Source organism: Phragmites australis, chromosome 11, assembly GCF_958298935.1.
Source record: "Phragmites australis chromosome 11, lpPhrAust1.1, whole genome shotgun sequence".
Taxonomy (NCBI): domain Eukaryota; kingdom Viridiplantae; phylum Streptophyta; class Magnoliopsida; order Poales; family Poaceae; genus Phragmites; species Phragmites australis.
The window spans coordinates 32,319,109-32,333,980 of NC_084931.1; the positions used below are offsets into that span (position 1 = coordinate 32,319,109).

At 43.9% G+C, this 14,872-nt stretch overlaps 2 protein-coding genes across 2 annotated transcripts; both read right to left on the minus strand.

Annotated features, from left to right (window-relative positions):
• Positions 1 to 2,381: 2,381 nt before the first annotated feature.
• LOC133885599 (protein SPEAR1-like) lies at positions 2,382 to 4,357 on the minus strand. Its single transcript, XM_062325328.1, has 5 exons — positions 4,149 to 4,357; positions 3,892 to 3,996; positions 3,282 to 3,343; positions 3,082 to 3,169; positions 2,382 to 3,001 (listed from the first exon to the last, which is right to left on the minus strand). The coding sequence occupies exons 1-5, from the start codon at positions 4,353 to 4,355 to the stop codon at positions 2,903 to 2,905; spliced, it is 561 nt and encodes a 186-aa protein (XP_062181312.1). The 5' UTR covers positions 4,356 to 4,357; the 3' UTR covers positions 2,382 to 2,902.
• An 8,485-nt stretch (positions 4,358 to 12,842) lies between these two features.
• LOC133885298 (U-box domain-containing protein 25-like) lies at positions 12,843 to 14,455 on the minus strand. Its single transcript, XM_062324988.1, has one exon. It carries the CDS (start codon positions 14,244 to 14,246, stop codon positions 13,215 to 13,217), a length of 1,032 nt encoding a protein of 343 aa, XP_062180972.1. The 5' UTR covers positions 14,247 to 14,455; the 3' UTR covers positions 12,843 to 13,214.
• Positions 14,456 to 14,872: the final 417 nt, after the last annotated feature.

Here is a 14,872-nt window from a genome sequence, read left to right on the forward strand (position 1 = left end):
GCCGGCTGCGGAGAGGTCGAGGAGCTGGTCTCTCCCGTCCCTCCTCCTGTGACCGGCCGAGCTAGAGCTAGAGGGGGGTCGCGCGCTCCCTCCCTCCTCAGCGTGCTCGTCTTTTTATTGGAAGCGCCTCTAATCCCGCCGCCTAAATTTGGGCCTTCTTCATCTCGCTAGCTCGCCGGCCGCGGCCTCGACCCCCGTTCGCTGTGCGGATAGCTGGCGCCGAGCGCTGCCGGCGCCGCGATTCGCGCGGGCGGGAGAGCATGCACAACGCCCGTTCAAATATAGCGCCGCGTGATCGTTGCTCCCGCCAGCCCGAGGAGGCTGCCATCTGTTCCGGCCGGGCTCTCGGCGCACACTGTTCTGTTCTGTCACGGACTCACTGTCGCCTCGTTCACGAAACAGACAGGGCCGAAAGGATTCGGATTTGCGCTGTTGCCGTATGGGAGAGACGGCCCGCTAGTCCGTTTTGGCCTGGTCCGCTCGGCTGACCGTGGAAGAGTTGTGTGCCGGCAAAGAGAAGACTCTTCGGCCTGGTTGGTTGCCAGAGCTCAGCTCTAAAATTCTTCGGAGTTCGATATTTTTTAGCTTCAAAAATTTATATAGCTGAAGCTGTAGGTAGATTGATGATATTTGAGTGAGCAATCTTATTTCAATTTTTTAACTTCAAAATAGAGACTGAAACTACTTTTAATTTATAAACTTAAAATCTAACATGGAGTCAGAAGATACAGCTCTGTAAAATATGGTCTTAATATTGATCTCGGCCTTTGAAAGTAGTAGCTAGCCAGTGCAACTTGCTGTTGCAACAAGCAGGCATATACATATTGGCATTCTATCATTAAATTAAGAAGGGATGCATATCTTTAAATACGTAGGAAAGCTACGTATTTTTAAATTAAGAAGAATTTAAAAGAACAAAATTCAAGTACAACAATCTTAGAGGTCAGAGATCTGATCCCAACCGGCCTGAAATCACTAAGAAAACATATATAAAAAAGGAAGCAACAAGCCCTACACAGGTAATATTGAAACATATAATTGATCCGTAGCTACGCAAGCGCTCCATTGTGATCGATAGGCTCATAGCACTGACTTGGCACCGCCAAACCATATCCTCCCTAATGAGAGCTATCAAGATGTCCGGAGGAACACACTGATTATTGAAAACAATGGCGTTGCACGAGAGCAATAGTCTCCAACAGGTAAGAAGGATCAATGAGTTGAGTCCCTTGCGTACCCCGGAGCCACTTGGTTCTGAAGCTGCAACCACCAATCACCTAGAGAAATAATTATGCCATTCTGGCACCATGATTCAGTAGGTGGGGCGTCAGTGTGCAAACTATACATAATTACATGATCAAAGGCGTTATAAGCATATGCATATTGATGCTATATCTCGGAATTAAAGGCCGGCCTCCTTTAGGCGGTTGTGACATGCGAGAGCTGGGCGTTTTAACTTTTAAGCAACTTGCAAGGGAGCGTCCCTTCCAGCATGCAAATCTCAATTAGCAACACATGCATGCGATGATTATTTAGATCACTAGCTACTTTAACACTACAGCTTGAGAGATTTGCAAAAAGCTGACTGATACGCGTAGGCAGCACGTAAAGCTTCTGCATGCCATCGTGTACTGTTGGATTGCTGTCTTCTTAATACATACAGAAAAAAGAAGATATGGCTTATGACTGAGAGGGTGCTGCACTGCTGCGTATCAGCAAGCAACAGTATATTCGAGCCTTTTATCGCTAGCCATCGATCATGTACAAGAAAGGGCAGTCATGAACGACAACATCCTGATTTTGGTAGGCGTCAGATTATTATTTTAGATCACCATCATTTTGTGCTCTCGCGCAGCCCTTTTCTGGTAAAAGAGGCTAGCTGGGGCATTGATGTTTTTTATTCTCTTCGCCTAGAAAAAAAAACTTTTTTTGGTTAATTCAAGCATTATTAGCTACTCATGCAATTATTAACAAGACGAACAAAATTTGGTGATTATACGTCCTAGTTTCAGATATCATAGCACTGATGGGTTGCTATTGACCTATGTGTGAATTGCATGCATGCATCTTGCTCTCGCATAAGCAGTACAGATATAGCTGGCCTTAAAGTTCTTCAGAGTCAGCGTAATTTTAGTAACTCAACGCGTACTAGAGATTATATTTCGTTATAAGAAAAAAAGAGACAAAGAAAACAGAATCTTATCTATACATATATATCACAGCTGGTGGCTACTGGCTACCATGCATGCACTGCAGTACTGCACCATACGTACCCATGGTGTAAACATATATGAATGACTGTACATATGTATATTCAGTGATCAAATTCATAGCTACTACTTAGCTAGCTCGCATGAGCTAAAACTTAAGAGTGGTTGTATATTCCAAGGGGGTGGTGCTCCATGCAATGAGCCCGTACAAATCTGCTCCATGCATGCCAACTTTCCATGGTGCCAAATGTACACGGTGAAACATCATGGAACATTCGTCAGCACTCTAGTTAAAGGTGTCTTCTCCTTCTGACTCCACATCAGGAATATTCTGAAAATAATGGCAGTGCCCAGATGTATAGACTTGCACCACTATGATCTTCTGAACCCAGCAATGCTGGAATGTTGCATTTGCATATATCATATATGTTGTTGCAACATCACGGCGTGAAAAGAACTGATTTTATGCTACCAAAGTACACACAATTGTACAAATTAACTAGTCAGCCAGCATAACCAAATCCCGGTACTTTGATTGGTTCGGTAACTGATCAATTCTTAAATAACAGCGCATGTGCATGTCTTTTTTCTTATGATCCATGCATGTATCACACACAAGACTGCAAGCCCTTTAGTCTTGTGTGGCAAAAATAATCATGATTCAGAGGGAGTAGTAGAGGGCATATTTTGGATCATAGCTTGAGCTCAAGGTCCACCACTTGTTGATCATCTGAGTTCGACGATTCTGCGGATTGATTCAGATCGTGCTGACTCTTCAAGTAAATGGATTCCTACAAAGTGAGGTGACAACATACTTCAATAACTTATCAACAGTACTGAAATTACACACACACACGTCAAACATAACTACCTCAGGTTCGAAGAGAGGCAATGTGACGTTGCTCTGATGGGAGTAATGTGCTTCTGAACCGTAGATAGCTCCGTGGTAATCAGGCGATCTGAAGGTACACACGTAATGGAACATGTTATTGCATTGATGTTTAGATCGTCTTCGATGTGATCGATCACAAGTTAGTGCAGGCAAACATGAATCCTTGTACATGTACTCACCTGATGGTGGGATTCGTTTGAAAATCGCCATATCCTATGCCTACTCTCTCTCCATATGTCATCTACGTAGTACAAGACATAATTGAGAGGTTAGGTCGCACACTACCAGCCGTAAGAGATGCAGGCTAGCTAAGGCGGCCATCACGTGCATGGGAGAATAAAATCTCTTGAGCTGTAATGATACTCTCTTGTTCATCTTTTAGGCTTAATTATTATACATTCTTGTTCATCTTTTAGGCTTCAATCCTTCATGATCTATCATTTTTTCACCCAAAGGCAATATATGATGCATTCTTGATATAGTACTATACAAGTACTTGCAAAAGTACCGGAAACAAAAAAGTGCAACAAGATCATTTTTTGGCTAACTTTTCTGATCTCATCTCGTGGATTACTCATTCTTCTGTTGCACTATATTAATCAACTAAATTATCAAAACCAAAATGTATATTTGTCTCCATTAATCATGGAATGTCTAGAGTAACCAAGAAAATAGCAAAAAATATACAAGGCTTTGGTAAATTACTTTTAATGATATCTACTAGTACCTAGTACTTAATACACTTGCTGAGCAATAATTATTCAAAAACAATAGCATTTACGTATGTACCGTAAGATTTGGACGATGAATTGGGTAGGACGATGAAACGCTAATGTTAGCATGAAAGGAGGAGGATGGAGACGATGGCAGCGAGTGAGACAACCGCGCATCTTCCTGTTTGATCAGTCGATTACAAAATCACATCAAATCAGAAAATCTAGGCCAAAATATGGTTATATATATACTACTAATCACATCAAAGTACTTGCTAACTTGCGCAACCAAAAATCACAGAATCAAATATCACATGTGCCTGAACAATTTACCAGGTTGTAGCTACCAGTTCTGTGGATCGGAGGTGACTGGCCAAGAGGGTGGTGCAGGTACTCCTCGGCCATTTCACTTTGCATCCTGATCTTCTCCAGCTGCGCCACTCCGAGGCCCCGCTGCGGCTGCCTCGGCTTGTTGGAGCTGCTGTTGCCGGCTCTCTTGCCCTTCCTGGAGCCAGGTGATTTCCCCCTTCCCCATTCCATGCTGTCCCTTGCACTCATATAGATCCCTCGCTAGCTAGACCTGACGACCAAGACATGGGAGCAAGGAAAGAAAGAAGAAGATGGATGGAGTACAGAAGCCTCTTAAAGTGAAAGGGAGAGATCTCCTTACACTCCCAATACCCCCCTTAATTAAAGGAGACAGCAGATTGCCTCAATTTTTATTGGAATTATTAATTTAATCTATGTAGTGGCATGGGCTCACTGGCATATATAACCAGCACCATGTGCCCCAACAAAGGATAAAAGGACTTAAATTTAATTACGATCCATGATTTTGATTTGTTCGAAGACGATCTCGGGCGATCTTTGTCAGCAAAATGCACCCTTGACAACTTTGGAAAGTAATTTACAATAAGATTCTCTGAATTGTATAGAACTGGCATAAAAATGGAAAGGCACATAAAACTTAATTTTTTCAAATAACGTTCCTTCTGTAAATATAGTTTGATCCCTTAAAAAATCTTCTTAGCTGGAATCTTGGCACACTTTATGTGTCCATTTCTAGCAACAGGAAGAAAAGTACGCCACGAACTAGAGGATCGGATACGATGATGGTTTGAAATTTTCAGCTATAAGCATGCATTCAAAATTAGTCTCATTTACAAACTGGAATGACCGAGAGTAAATTTGAAGTAAGCTAAAAAATTTTAGAGCGATCCCACTCTTCCAAGCACCTATAGTCGTAAATATAGTCGCCATGGGTTGTACGTCCATATATTATCTAAAAAAAAATTCGTAAACGCTTATGTGCTACTGACTAAACTGCAGCAATATTTAGGTTTTCGTACCCGCCTCACCGAAAAGATAGCGGTCAACCCTTTCACTATTGCTTGATACAAGAGGATTGCCACTATATACTCTGATCAACTGCACAAAAAGTAGTCATGTAAGACCAAAACCATACGACACAATTTCTGTGTACATGATGTAATGTAACTATGTAAGTGATCATCTTCGTCTCTGAATTTCAGTCCTTGGTCGTTGCTCTAAGATGGAAGATATGTATCCCTTAGGTAGCCAAACTGATCAGGTACTAGTACATACTAACATATGTATGCGTATGCTTTCTTCATCGATTAACACCAACTATCATATATACTAGAAACTACAAACATCCCTTTCATAGTACAGTCAGCCAGTAGCAGAACAAAAAAAAGCAACAATATACAGTGGGAAAGACATGGACAGAATTCGAAGGGCCAAATCAAAACATAAACTAATAGACTGACAAATAATGGCTAGTTTATTTTAATTAAATGATGGGTTGGTTTGGGATTACATGACTGTATGTACGACCATCTGCATACGAGATTGGAGGGGAATTAATTTGATAATGTTTGGAGAGGAGGTGGAGATGGGGAGCAAATCTTCTCGGCGATCTCGGGAATCCGCAGCTTCGCTGGTTGCTGCATGGATCAGATCAGAATCAGAATGACGATCAGCTAGCTGCGCGTGGGATCACAGTTTAGGTGGAAAGGATCCTCTTCGATCGAACGCAACCATATATACGTACACATATATATATATATTATCATGCCCGGCCGGGTCCAACACATCTGCATATCTCTTGTTAATATATTTGCCACCTGCTCGTGCAGCTTTAGTTTCGATCGAAGATTTCAGTTTCACGTGCGGCCTGGATCGGCTCCTTGATGTGCTGATCAATGATAGTATGCTCGCAAAATTGACAGTCTAGAGCTAGAAAATCTCATCAGATAATGCTGCATCAGCTTTACAACGCGTGCAAACAGATGGAACAGCAGCAGACGCTCGACGCGAAAAGTGCACGGCGTTTTTCAATTAATCAGTTTTTTTCTTAATTTTTCTGTTAATTAGAAAAAGGATATACTGAGATTTGTAGCATCCGAACTTCTTAAAGGGGACAGCACCTAACCTTGATGGGCAGCTTAGTCTATAATTAGTTAATTGATTAGGGAGTTTTCTGAGCATTGCGGTTAGAAAATAGCTGCATGCTGTGCATGCATGCTTGAGCTCTCCATGGGCCATGGCCTCTTTCTCTTGTTTGCTTGCGTTAGGAGAAGGAGCAGGGAGTAGCTCTCAAATATGCACAACGGATTGCAGCATGGAGGCAGTGCCAGGCTGGAGCCGCTGGAGTCGGAGGGACGGACTGGGAGAGGAAGAAGAGAATGAATGAAAACTGACTCTTAGGCCCCACTGCATGTAATTTTTCATTTGTTGACTCGGCGGCCACCTTGGACGCGCATAATAAAATTACGGTAAGTGCACTAGTAAATTGTAGCACTTTCATTCAGAGTATTCTAAAGATATCATATCTATAGTTATCAGCAAACAACTAGACAGATGTTTACTTTAAACTGACAAATCAATTCTATTTATAAAAGCAATTGTATAGAAGGTTAAGGTTGTTGATGGTTATGATGTCATAAACATAGAGATTAAAGAATAAATAGATCTTCATTCCTTATCTAGATATACAATAAGTACTATCTTGATAGCAAATAAATATGGTTCATAGCATAAAAATATCAATGTATAATATATGATAAGTTTTTTTAAATCTGTTAATTCATCCTATTAAGTCATCGTGGTTCGCCTCCTAAGGTGTCACATAGGAATGCATGCACACCCTAAGCTATTCGTTGAAAATGAGCTTAGGAATGGTTAGTGTGTGACCACTTTACCTAGCTCAACTCATACCTTTAACATGCTAATTTTGATTAATAGATCTAATTACTACGATTATATTTACCAGCTAGTTGTTTAATTACGAACTAGATAAAAGATAAAAAAAATCATCTAAACTAGCCTAAACTAGTCTAGATTACTAAATTTAAAGTGAGGTGTTTTGCTAAGATTAGCTTTGAACTTAGGATCTTTCATATCGAAAACATCGAGAGGGTCATCTTTCTATAGTGCTAGGAGTTAGCCGCCGCAAAACGACGCAATCCCCTAAGTTGCACTGCTAGAAAAATCATTTGTACAGCAGTTCAGAAATCACATGTGAGATATATTTTCGAACCATCTATGAAAAAGAGTCTGTAGAAATCAGATTTGTGTATACAAATTTTGAATCGTCTGTACAAAAGATTTGTATTAATGGCTCGTAACTGGACCTGTCTGTATTAGGGAATATCACAGTCAGCTTCAACTAGAGCCGTCTGTGAATTAGGAAGAGTACAAATGGCTCATAGTTTAGAACCGTCTGTACTAACTCAAAAAATATCAAAAAATAAAATCACCGCCCGCCGTGGCTGCTTGCTGTGCCTTTGCATGCATCATGCATGAATGCAAGTATTGAGAGCAGAATCTTGAAAAAGGGCAGATATATTACTCATGAATTAGCAATAGTCTGAACATTAATCAATCACGATGCACTCATTAGTCATGATCCATTGGCGACCATGGACTGAAGCAAAAAAAGAGAGGAAAAAATGGAGGAACACTAGTGACTACTGCTTGTTCTGCAACACAACATAAGTTGAAGCTGGTACGCAGTGATGGATGGATGGCGAGCTGCATATTCATGTCATCATGAGGCTCAAGTACTGGCACTGCACTAGCCATGGCTCTCGCTGCCTCATCATCCCTTCCCAGAGGTCGAACGCCATTGCTCTATGGCACTAGATTCCTCCTCGTCACAATACCTAATCAAACCCAAATTGAATCCTCAAACTCTGGATCTTGCTCCACTCGATCTGCTTTGCCTCCCCGCTGCAAAAACGTCACCGTAACCATCAAAACCCCCCGCGCAAGTGACAAATTGGCAGGGTACAAAACATTCAAAGGGAATCTACGGGATCTACCTGAGGTAGCACGACATGAGGTTGATGAACCCAACATTCTCATTCTCGCTGCACGGAAAAAACCACTAAAAACTCAGCGAAAGCGAGGGCGAAACACCGGGACGAACGTCCGGCGAGATCCGGTGAAGAGTTGAGCAGGGGACTCACCTGATCTCGTCGAGCTTAGCGACCTCGACGCAAAGCATCTCGAGCTTCTCGTCAACCGACGCGAACATGTAGGACAGACAACAAGGTGGATCTCATTAGCAAAAGAGGAAAAAAAAATCCCATCTTTGAACCGCTACAGGATCTTGCAGAGAGATCATCAACAAAAGGCGTATCTCACAGACGGCGTAGGCGGAGATGCCTCGGTTCCAGTAGGCGTCAGAGTCGGTGAAGTGGAGGCGGTGAGCGATGGCGCCGGTGGAGACGACAACGATCTCCGTGTCGGCCTCCATTGCGGTGACAGGGCGGTTCAAAAATGAGGCAGATACTCGCCGGAGATGGGGAAGGAGGGGGCTGGATCTGAGGAGCTTATAAAAGAGGATAAGCACTCGTACATGCGTACATGCGTTGGAGAAGGTTCTGGGACTTTTATTGCACAAAAGCGGGACACACTCGTGCAAAGCGGGATGCTCAACTTACATTAGAACTGTCTGAACTATAGGTGCAAAGCGTGACACACGGCTTCTATTAGAACCTTCTGAACTACATTATTTGTACATACGGTCACATTTTAGAGCCATATGTATTAATAATACAGACGGTTCTTAAAATACGAACTGCCTGTACTAAAGCGTCCCACTTCGTGGAAACTACTCCTCGTTATTTTTCAAACGGTTCTTTTTTAGAATCGTTTGTGATACCATTTGCACATATGACTCTGAATAGGCTTATGTACAGGGATGTCCTACTAAACTATTTCTGTTGTAGTGTTGCTCCATGGCACAAGGAGAGGGTGCTATGTGGCAGCAGGACTCCTGTCGTATCGGTCACGACCAACTCATAGGTCGCTTGTCCTCTTTTTCAAAGATGTCTAGCAGCTTCCATGTGGCATCAATGCGTATAGATTTCTCGAGATGGATTCACAAAGATAAGCTCGATTCTTCGACGATTTGGTTTCTATATTTAATATTTTTGGAATATTCTCAGTGATGTTGGTGGTAGCTTCTAGAAAGCTTATACGGGAAGGTGCCTCAGCCTTTGATGGCCCAAGGTGGGCTTTGAAATGACAATGCCACACGGCATCTTGGCCCATGACACCTGACATCACCAGGTTTTGGGCCCCTAGTGACCCACTTTCCGATGGATCGATACCTGTCTTCCAGTAAGATCTATTTGTCACTGATTTAGTCATCTTTTTCACTAATTTCTACATGTCATAACCAAACGATAATATACACTAATATCATCAAAGATTTACAATGATAATTATTATTATTTTCAAAGAGAAGGCTCACACTCACACAGCTGCACAGGAGCTGCACAAGCGCCTCCGGGGGGAGCGCCGGGGCTCAAACTTGGATCATTCCCCCCAAGAGCTGCCTCTATGAACCAGTTAGGTCGACAGCCCTCCAAACAATAATAATTAATAATAATGATGAATAATTAATAATATATTAAGAGAATATTATATTAATAAATATATATAATGAGCATCATCATACTACGCTGCAGAAACCACTACCAGTTTATGTCACCTAAGCTAAACCCGGCTTCAAATGGAGTAAGGGAGATAAAGTAAAGGGTATCACTAGTTGAAAGGTGAGTTGTATCTGGCTTTACAGTTCAAGGAGGAAAAATTAGACTCTTGTAATAGTTGAAGTAAAATAGACTATTTTCGTTCTTATTCTACCGTTCCTCTTTGACATGGGCCGTGGTACCGTACGAGGCATCAACTAATAAGGCCTGAATCAAACTGTATAGGCCCGCATTGCTCCACCTGCAGCCAGCCCAAAGAAACTTTGAGAGCTGGGCGTCCGATCTCCGATCGTTCTCAGTGAACAGTCGAGCTTCAGTGCGAAGTGCCCTCCTTTCGGGTGACTAGCTCGAACGAATCTTTACCCAGCCGTGCAACGCATGCACTGTTTTGACGCGAACGAGACAGGTGTTGCAATTAATCGAGGCGCGACAAGAATTCACAGCAAGAAAAAGGAAAAGGATGTGCCGCCTGCCGCGACGCCATTGGGGCCATGGGCAAGCTCCTCCTGTAAAGAGACATCACACACCTCAGTCTGCTCAGTCTGCCATCAGTCAGTCAGAGTTGGACAGAGATGAACCTAAAGTCAACTCAGGGGTGTGAGGTAGAGAGAGAGAGAGAGGAGAGCCAGAGGAGCTGGAGATCGATACAATGCTATGGGATCCTATGACACTGTGACTTCATTTCTTTACGAGCAATTTCATCTTAGATGTATCAATGTATGTACTACTATAAGATTTGTTACTATAGCACTTTCATAAATTATGAAAACAGTATCGTATGTAAGTAAACAGTGCGCCTCTGACTGTCTGTGAAGTCTAAGGATTTAGATCCCGATGCAACAAGCCTTTGCGTGGAAAAGTATGCATATGCCAAAGCGACGGAGATGCAAGAACAGCGCAGGATTAGCTGCGGCAGGGTGAGAAATGTCGCCACCAAACTGCTGCTGAATCCTTGCCAAGAAAGGAGTTCAGAAGGGAGCGGTGAAGTGATCGGTGATGTTATAAGTAAGTGAATTAAGATAGTTTTTAAAAAATTTATAAGATAAATTTATATTAATTTCTATCTAAATATATTTAAGATTTATTTAATATGTCTATTCTACGGTATAAAAAAGATGGTAACATATCTAAAATAGTAAATTATAAGTAAGTAAATATGAAACGTAAAAAAAAAAGTAAAGAGAACAAATTCGGTATAAGTGATTTTTATCCTGTGGTATCGATGGTATAAACAACACATCTAGTCTATGTTAGAGCTATACCAAAAATATGCTATCAGACAGTACACCCTTGAAATAATAAGACCTCAAGTGGCTAGAGCCACTAAATCACCAAGATAAGATATCACTACAAGCCTATCTTTCAGTCACTTGATGTTGTTTTTACTTCGAAGCTTGAGCCATCAAGGCAAGAGTATCCACGTCTCTGTACAAGAGTCTTACCGTCACTCCACACTAAGTTAGAGCGTCAACAAGTTTGAGCCACAAGGATCTAAGGTGTCTACGAGTCCCTAAGATTTTAAGGTACCAACGTACCACTTGGTACCCTCTAAGATCATTCTTTGATTCATTATCTAAGCAACAAACCTAGTAATAACTCTCTGTAAGCCTATTATCACTAATCACTCGCTAATTTTATATTTAATTATTTTGGATGATCACTATAAGTATTTTAGTGGATTGGATGTCTTCTCAAGTATATGTGAGCTTCTCTAGACTCCAATGACTGAGTGAGGGTATTTATAGACTCAATCCCGCGAAGGAGCTATTGCTCCAATGACTTAATTTTTTTCAAACGTCAAATAATTCGGTGTAAATAGATTGTACTCATCAACGAACTAGCTATTAGAAACCTACTTAGACTCATTGTGAACCTCGGAGGTCCACATGATGTCCTCATATGAACACCGTAATATTCGGCATGCATACGTGCCAACGAAGCCATTACCTCTCTGAAAAAATAGTCTGGAGTGTTTATTTTATGAATGCCGGAACATACGATGTATATTAGATTTCACTATAAAATTTTTTAACGTTGAAGTGTTTTTTTAACACCAGAGTATTTTCTTTATGAACGCTGGAATATTCGGTGTGCATATTTTCAGCCAACTAGTAATTTGTATTTCTGGTATAATTTTATGCTCTAAACTCTGATTTTGATGATCTTAAACTCTATAGAAAACTTGTGAAATGCTCTACATGATAATATAGGAATACATACTATTTGATCACATCAAAATTCATTAAATAAGTCTAATTTATTCCTCTTTGTTACGGCTATGGTGACTTTTATTTTGTTACATCCATAAAACCTACTGAAACATATCATTAACAAACTTAATTAGTCTAATTAACTATATTATTATTAATTATTAAAATTAGGTACATGTATAAGAGGATCATATTCGCTGCAAGTCCATCGCCGCTTGAACATTGGACAGAAGCGTGGGCTTTGGGAATGGGATTCGCAGGACGCAGTGGTGGAAAGAGGCATTTGTAGTCCACTACTGTGCATTTTGCTGCACAGTGCAGACTGACCACACGGTGCTGGTTTCTGTATAGTCTCGTGAGATGGCGGTTTGGGCGCTACTCGCAGCCCTGTTGCTCACTAGTAGAAACTTAGGAGACATGCTAAAATTGTATGCTTGTGTGTGTAGTTGTGTGCATATATTCTCTGAACTGCAAAAATAGACTGCAGGTTCAGTCGTTACTGCACATCCAGTACTAAAGATGTGTAGCGATGAGAAAATGAAACATGAACAGCTGTGGATCGGGACACTACATGTGTAAGGATTGTTTAGTATAGCTTTAACTATAAATTATTTCAGAGTTAGTTATTTTTAATTTATAAATTTTTAGAACTGAAGCTATATATATATTAAAAATATTTGATTTAGTGATTTTATTTTGATTTAAATTAAAAATAAATATTTAAATCACTTAATTTTATCTTACGAACTTTACATCTTAGATCTCGAAAGTGAAACTCTAACAAACATGAAGATTTAGAACAGCACACCGAATTTCACCAAGGCAGCTAAATTTGCATGCATAATGTAGCAACGGAAACAAAGAGAAAACTGGGGGCCAGATGCGTCATGCGAGCGATAAATTTTCACGAGATAGATCGTGCAAATCACAGGCTGCAAAGGTGAGCACAGATCTATCACGCCACCGACCGTTTCTTAGAGCATCATCCATCATCGTTGAACCAATGCCAAGTCACTGCTCCTTCACGTCCTCACGCGGGCCCACACTTCAGTAGCCATGGCCCAACAGCAACCACCGAATTGCTCACTGCCATGGGGGCCCGCGTGTAAGCGGAGAACACACATGAGAGAGCGATATGTCAGGTTGGGAGGCTGGCCCGCGTGTCAGTGATCGCCGACGCCGTCCCACGCGAGTCCCAGGCGGCCGCCCTCCTGCAGCGCGAGCAGCAGCTGCGCACCCTTGCGCCGTCCCCGAGCGCTGCACTCCCCCTGCATCGCCGCCACCACCGCCTTCACTACCTCCGGCGGCGGCGGCGATGCCCCGTCCTCGCCCGCGCCGCCGTAGATGGCGGCTAGGACGCCGATGGCGCACTCCCGCCCGCGGCCGGCCATTCCATCGACCGCCCGCGCCAGCACCGGGGCCGCGAGGGCCTCCCTCCGCACCGCCGCGGCGCCGCCGGGGGCTGTGCACAGAAGCTCTAGCGCGGCCAGCGCTCGCTCCGCGGTTGCCCCGGCCGGTCCGGACGCCGCCACCGCCTCCACGGCCGCCGACGCCGCGCCGACCTCCACCGCCGTCTCCCTGTTCCCCTCCTCCAGCAGCACGACCAGTAGCACCTTCGCCGCCAGCCTCGCCGTCGCCGGCTCCCGCACCGCGGCCACCACCCCGGCCACCACCCCCGCCGGCACCGCCCTCCCGTCGGCCTCCATCTCCTTCTCCACCGTCCGCAGCGCCGCCACCACCTCCCCGGCCGCGAACTTCTCCTCCGCGCTCACGAGCGCGTCCCCGGCGCCTCCCCCACACGCCGACGCGGACGCAGACGCCTGCGGCGGGTGGTGCACCGGCAGCCTCCACTGCGTGAAGCTCTGCGACGCGGACGACGACGACGAAGACGACGACGACGACGGCCCGACATTCCTCTGCACCCGCTGATGCTGCTGCTGCGGAGGCGGTGGCGTCGCCGCCGCCTCCACCACCGGCGACGCGGACGCCTCGGCGCAGGGCGTGGTCGAACCACCACCCTTGACAGTGCTGCTCCCCGGCACCACATTGTTGTTGGGAGTAGCCGTCGGGCTGAGCGCCGGGTGTGTGCAGGTGCTGAAGATGCCGCAAGAGAAGAGCGCACGAGGCGACGCCTTGAGCCTCGCTGCGCCGCCCCCGCCCCCGCCCCCGCCCCCGCCCGTCTGCGCACGACTCATCTCACGATGACACCGAGCTGATCGAGCTGCGCGCACAAAAGGATCGCGGCGAAGCAGCGAGGCAGCTCAGAGCTGGTTGATATGGAGGTGGCGAGGCGCGGTGGTGGCCCGAGTGAATTGAATGCTCGGGCCGTGAGTACCCGCGCGCGCTGTCGAGCGGATCCTAAGCAGCCACGCAAGCTCAACTGCCGCTGCCGCTGCCGCTGTGCCCGCTCGTGGCTTGCTTATGTAGCTAGCACAGTAAGTGTACGAAGGAGGTGGCGTTAACGGCGCAGTAAAAAGAAGAGGAGGAACAATGGGTGCACAGTGTTAGGACCGGTTTGGTTGGCTTGGTATTTTTTAAAATATAAAAAATATTTTTAATTAGTTTATGATACGAATGAAATATATAATATATATAATAAGTCTCAGAATATTATCTTTTAAAAGTTACAAAAGTTCCTTCCGAATAGCAGTTTTTAGTAGGTTTTGCTTGTCAAATATCTTTTTTAGAAACGGATTGTTTGATTCAGTTTCAACCGAAACTGAACTGAATAAGACCTTAAGCTAAACAGGGCATGGTAGTAACGTTTTACTGGGATCAAAAGGGTAGAAGCAAAGAGATGAGCAAGGCTGCAGCCGGGTCA

Bases quoted from the DNA above. Each gene is read 5' to 3' on its own strand.
- LOC133885298 (XM_062324988.1), bottom strand. From the start codon at position 14,246: ATGAGTCGTGCGCAGACGGGCGGGGGCGGGGGCGGGGGCGGGGGCGGC.
- LOC133885599 (XM_062325328.1), bottom strand. From the start codon at position 4,355: ATGGAATGGGGAAGGGGGAAATCACCTGGCTCCAGGAAGGGCAAGAGA. The intron at 3,997-4,148 runs GTAAATTGTTCA...CTGATCAAACAG, and splicing joins GAACTGGTAGCTACAACCTG to GAAGATGCGCGGTTGTCTCA. The intron at 3,002-3,081 runs GTAGTTATGTTT...CTCACTTTGTAG, and splicing joins TGCCTCTCTTCGAACCTGAG to GAATCCATTTACTTGAAGAG.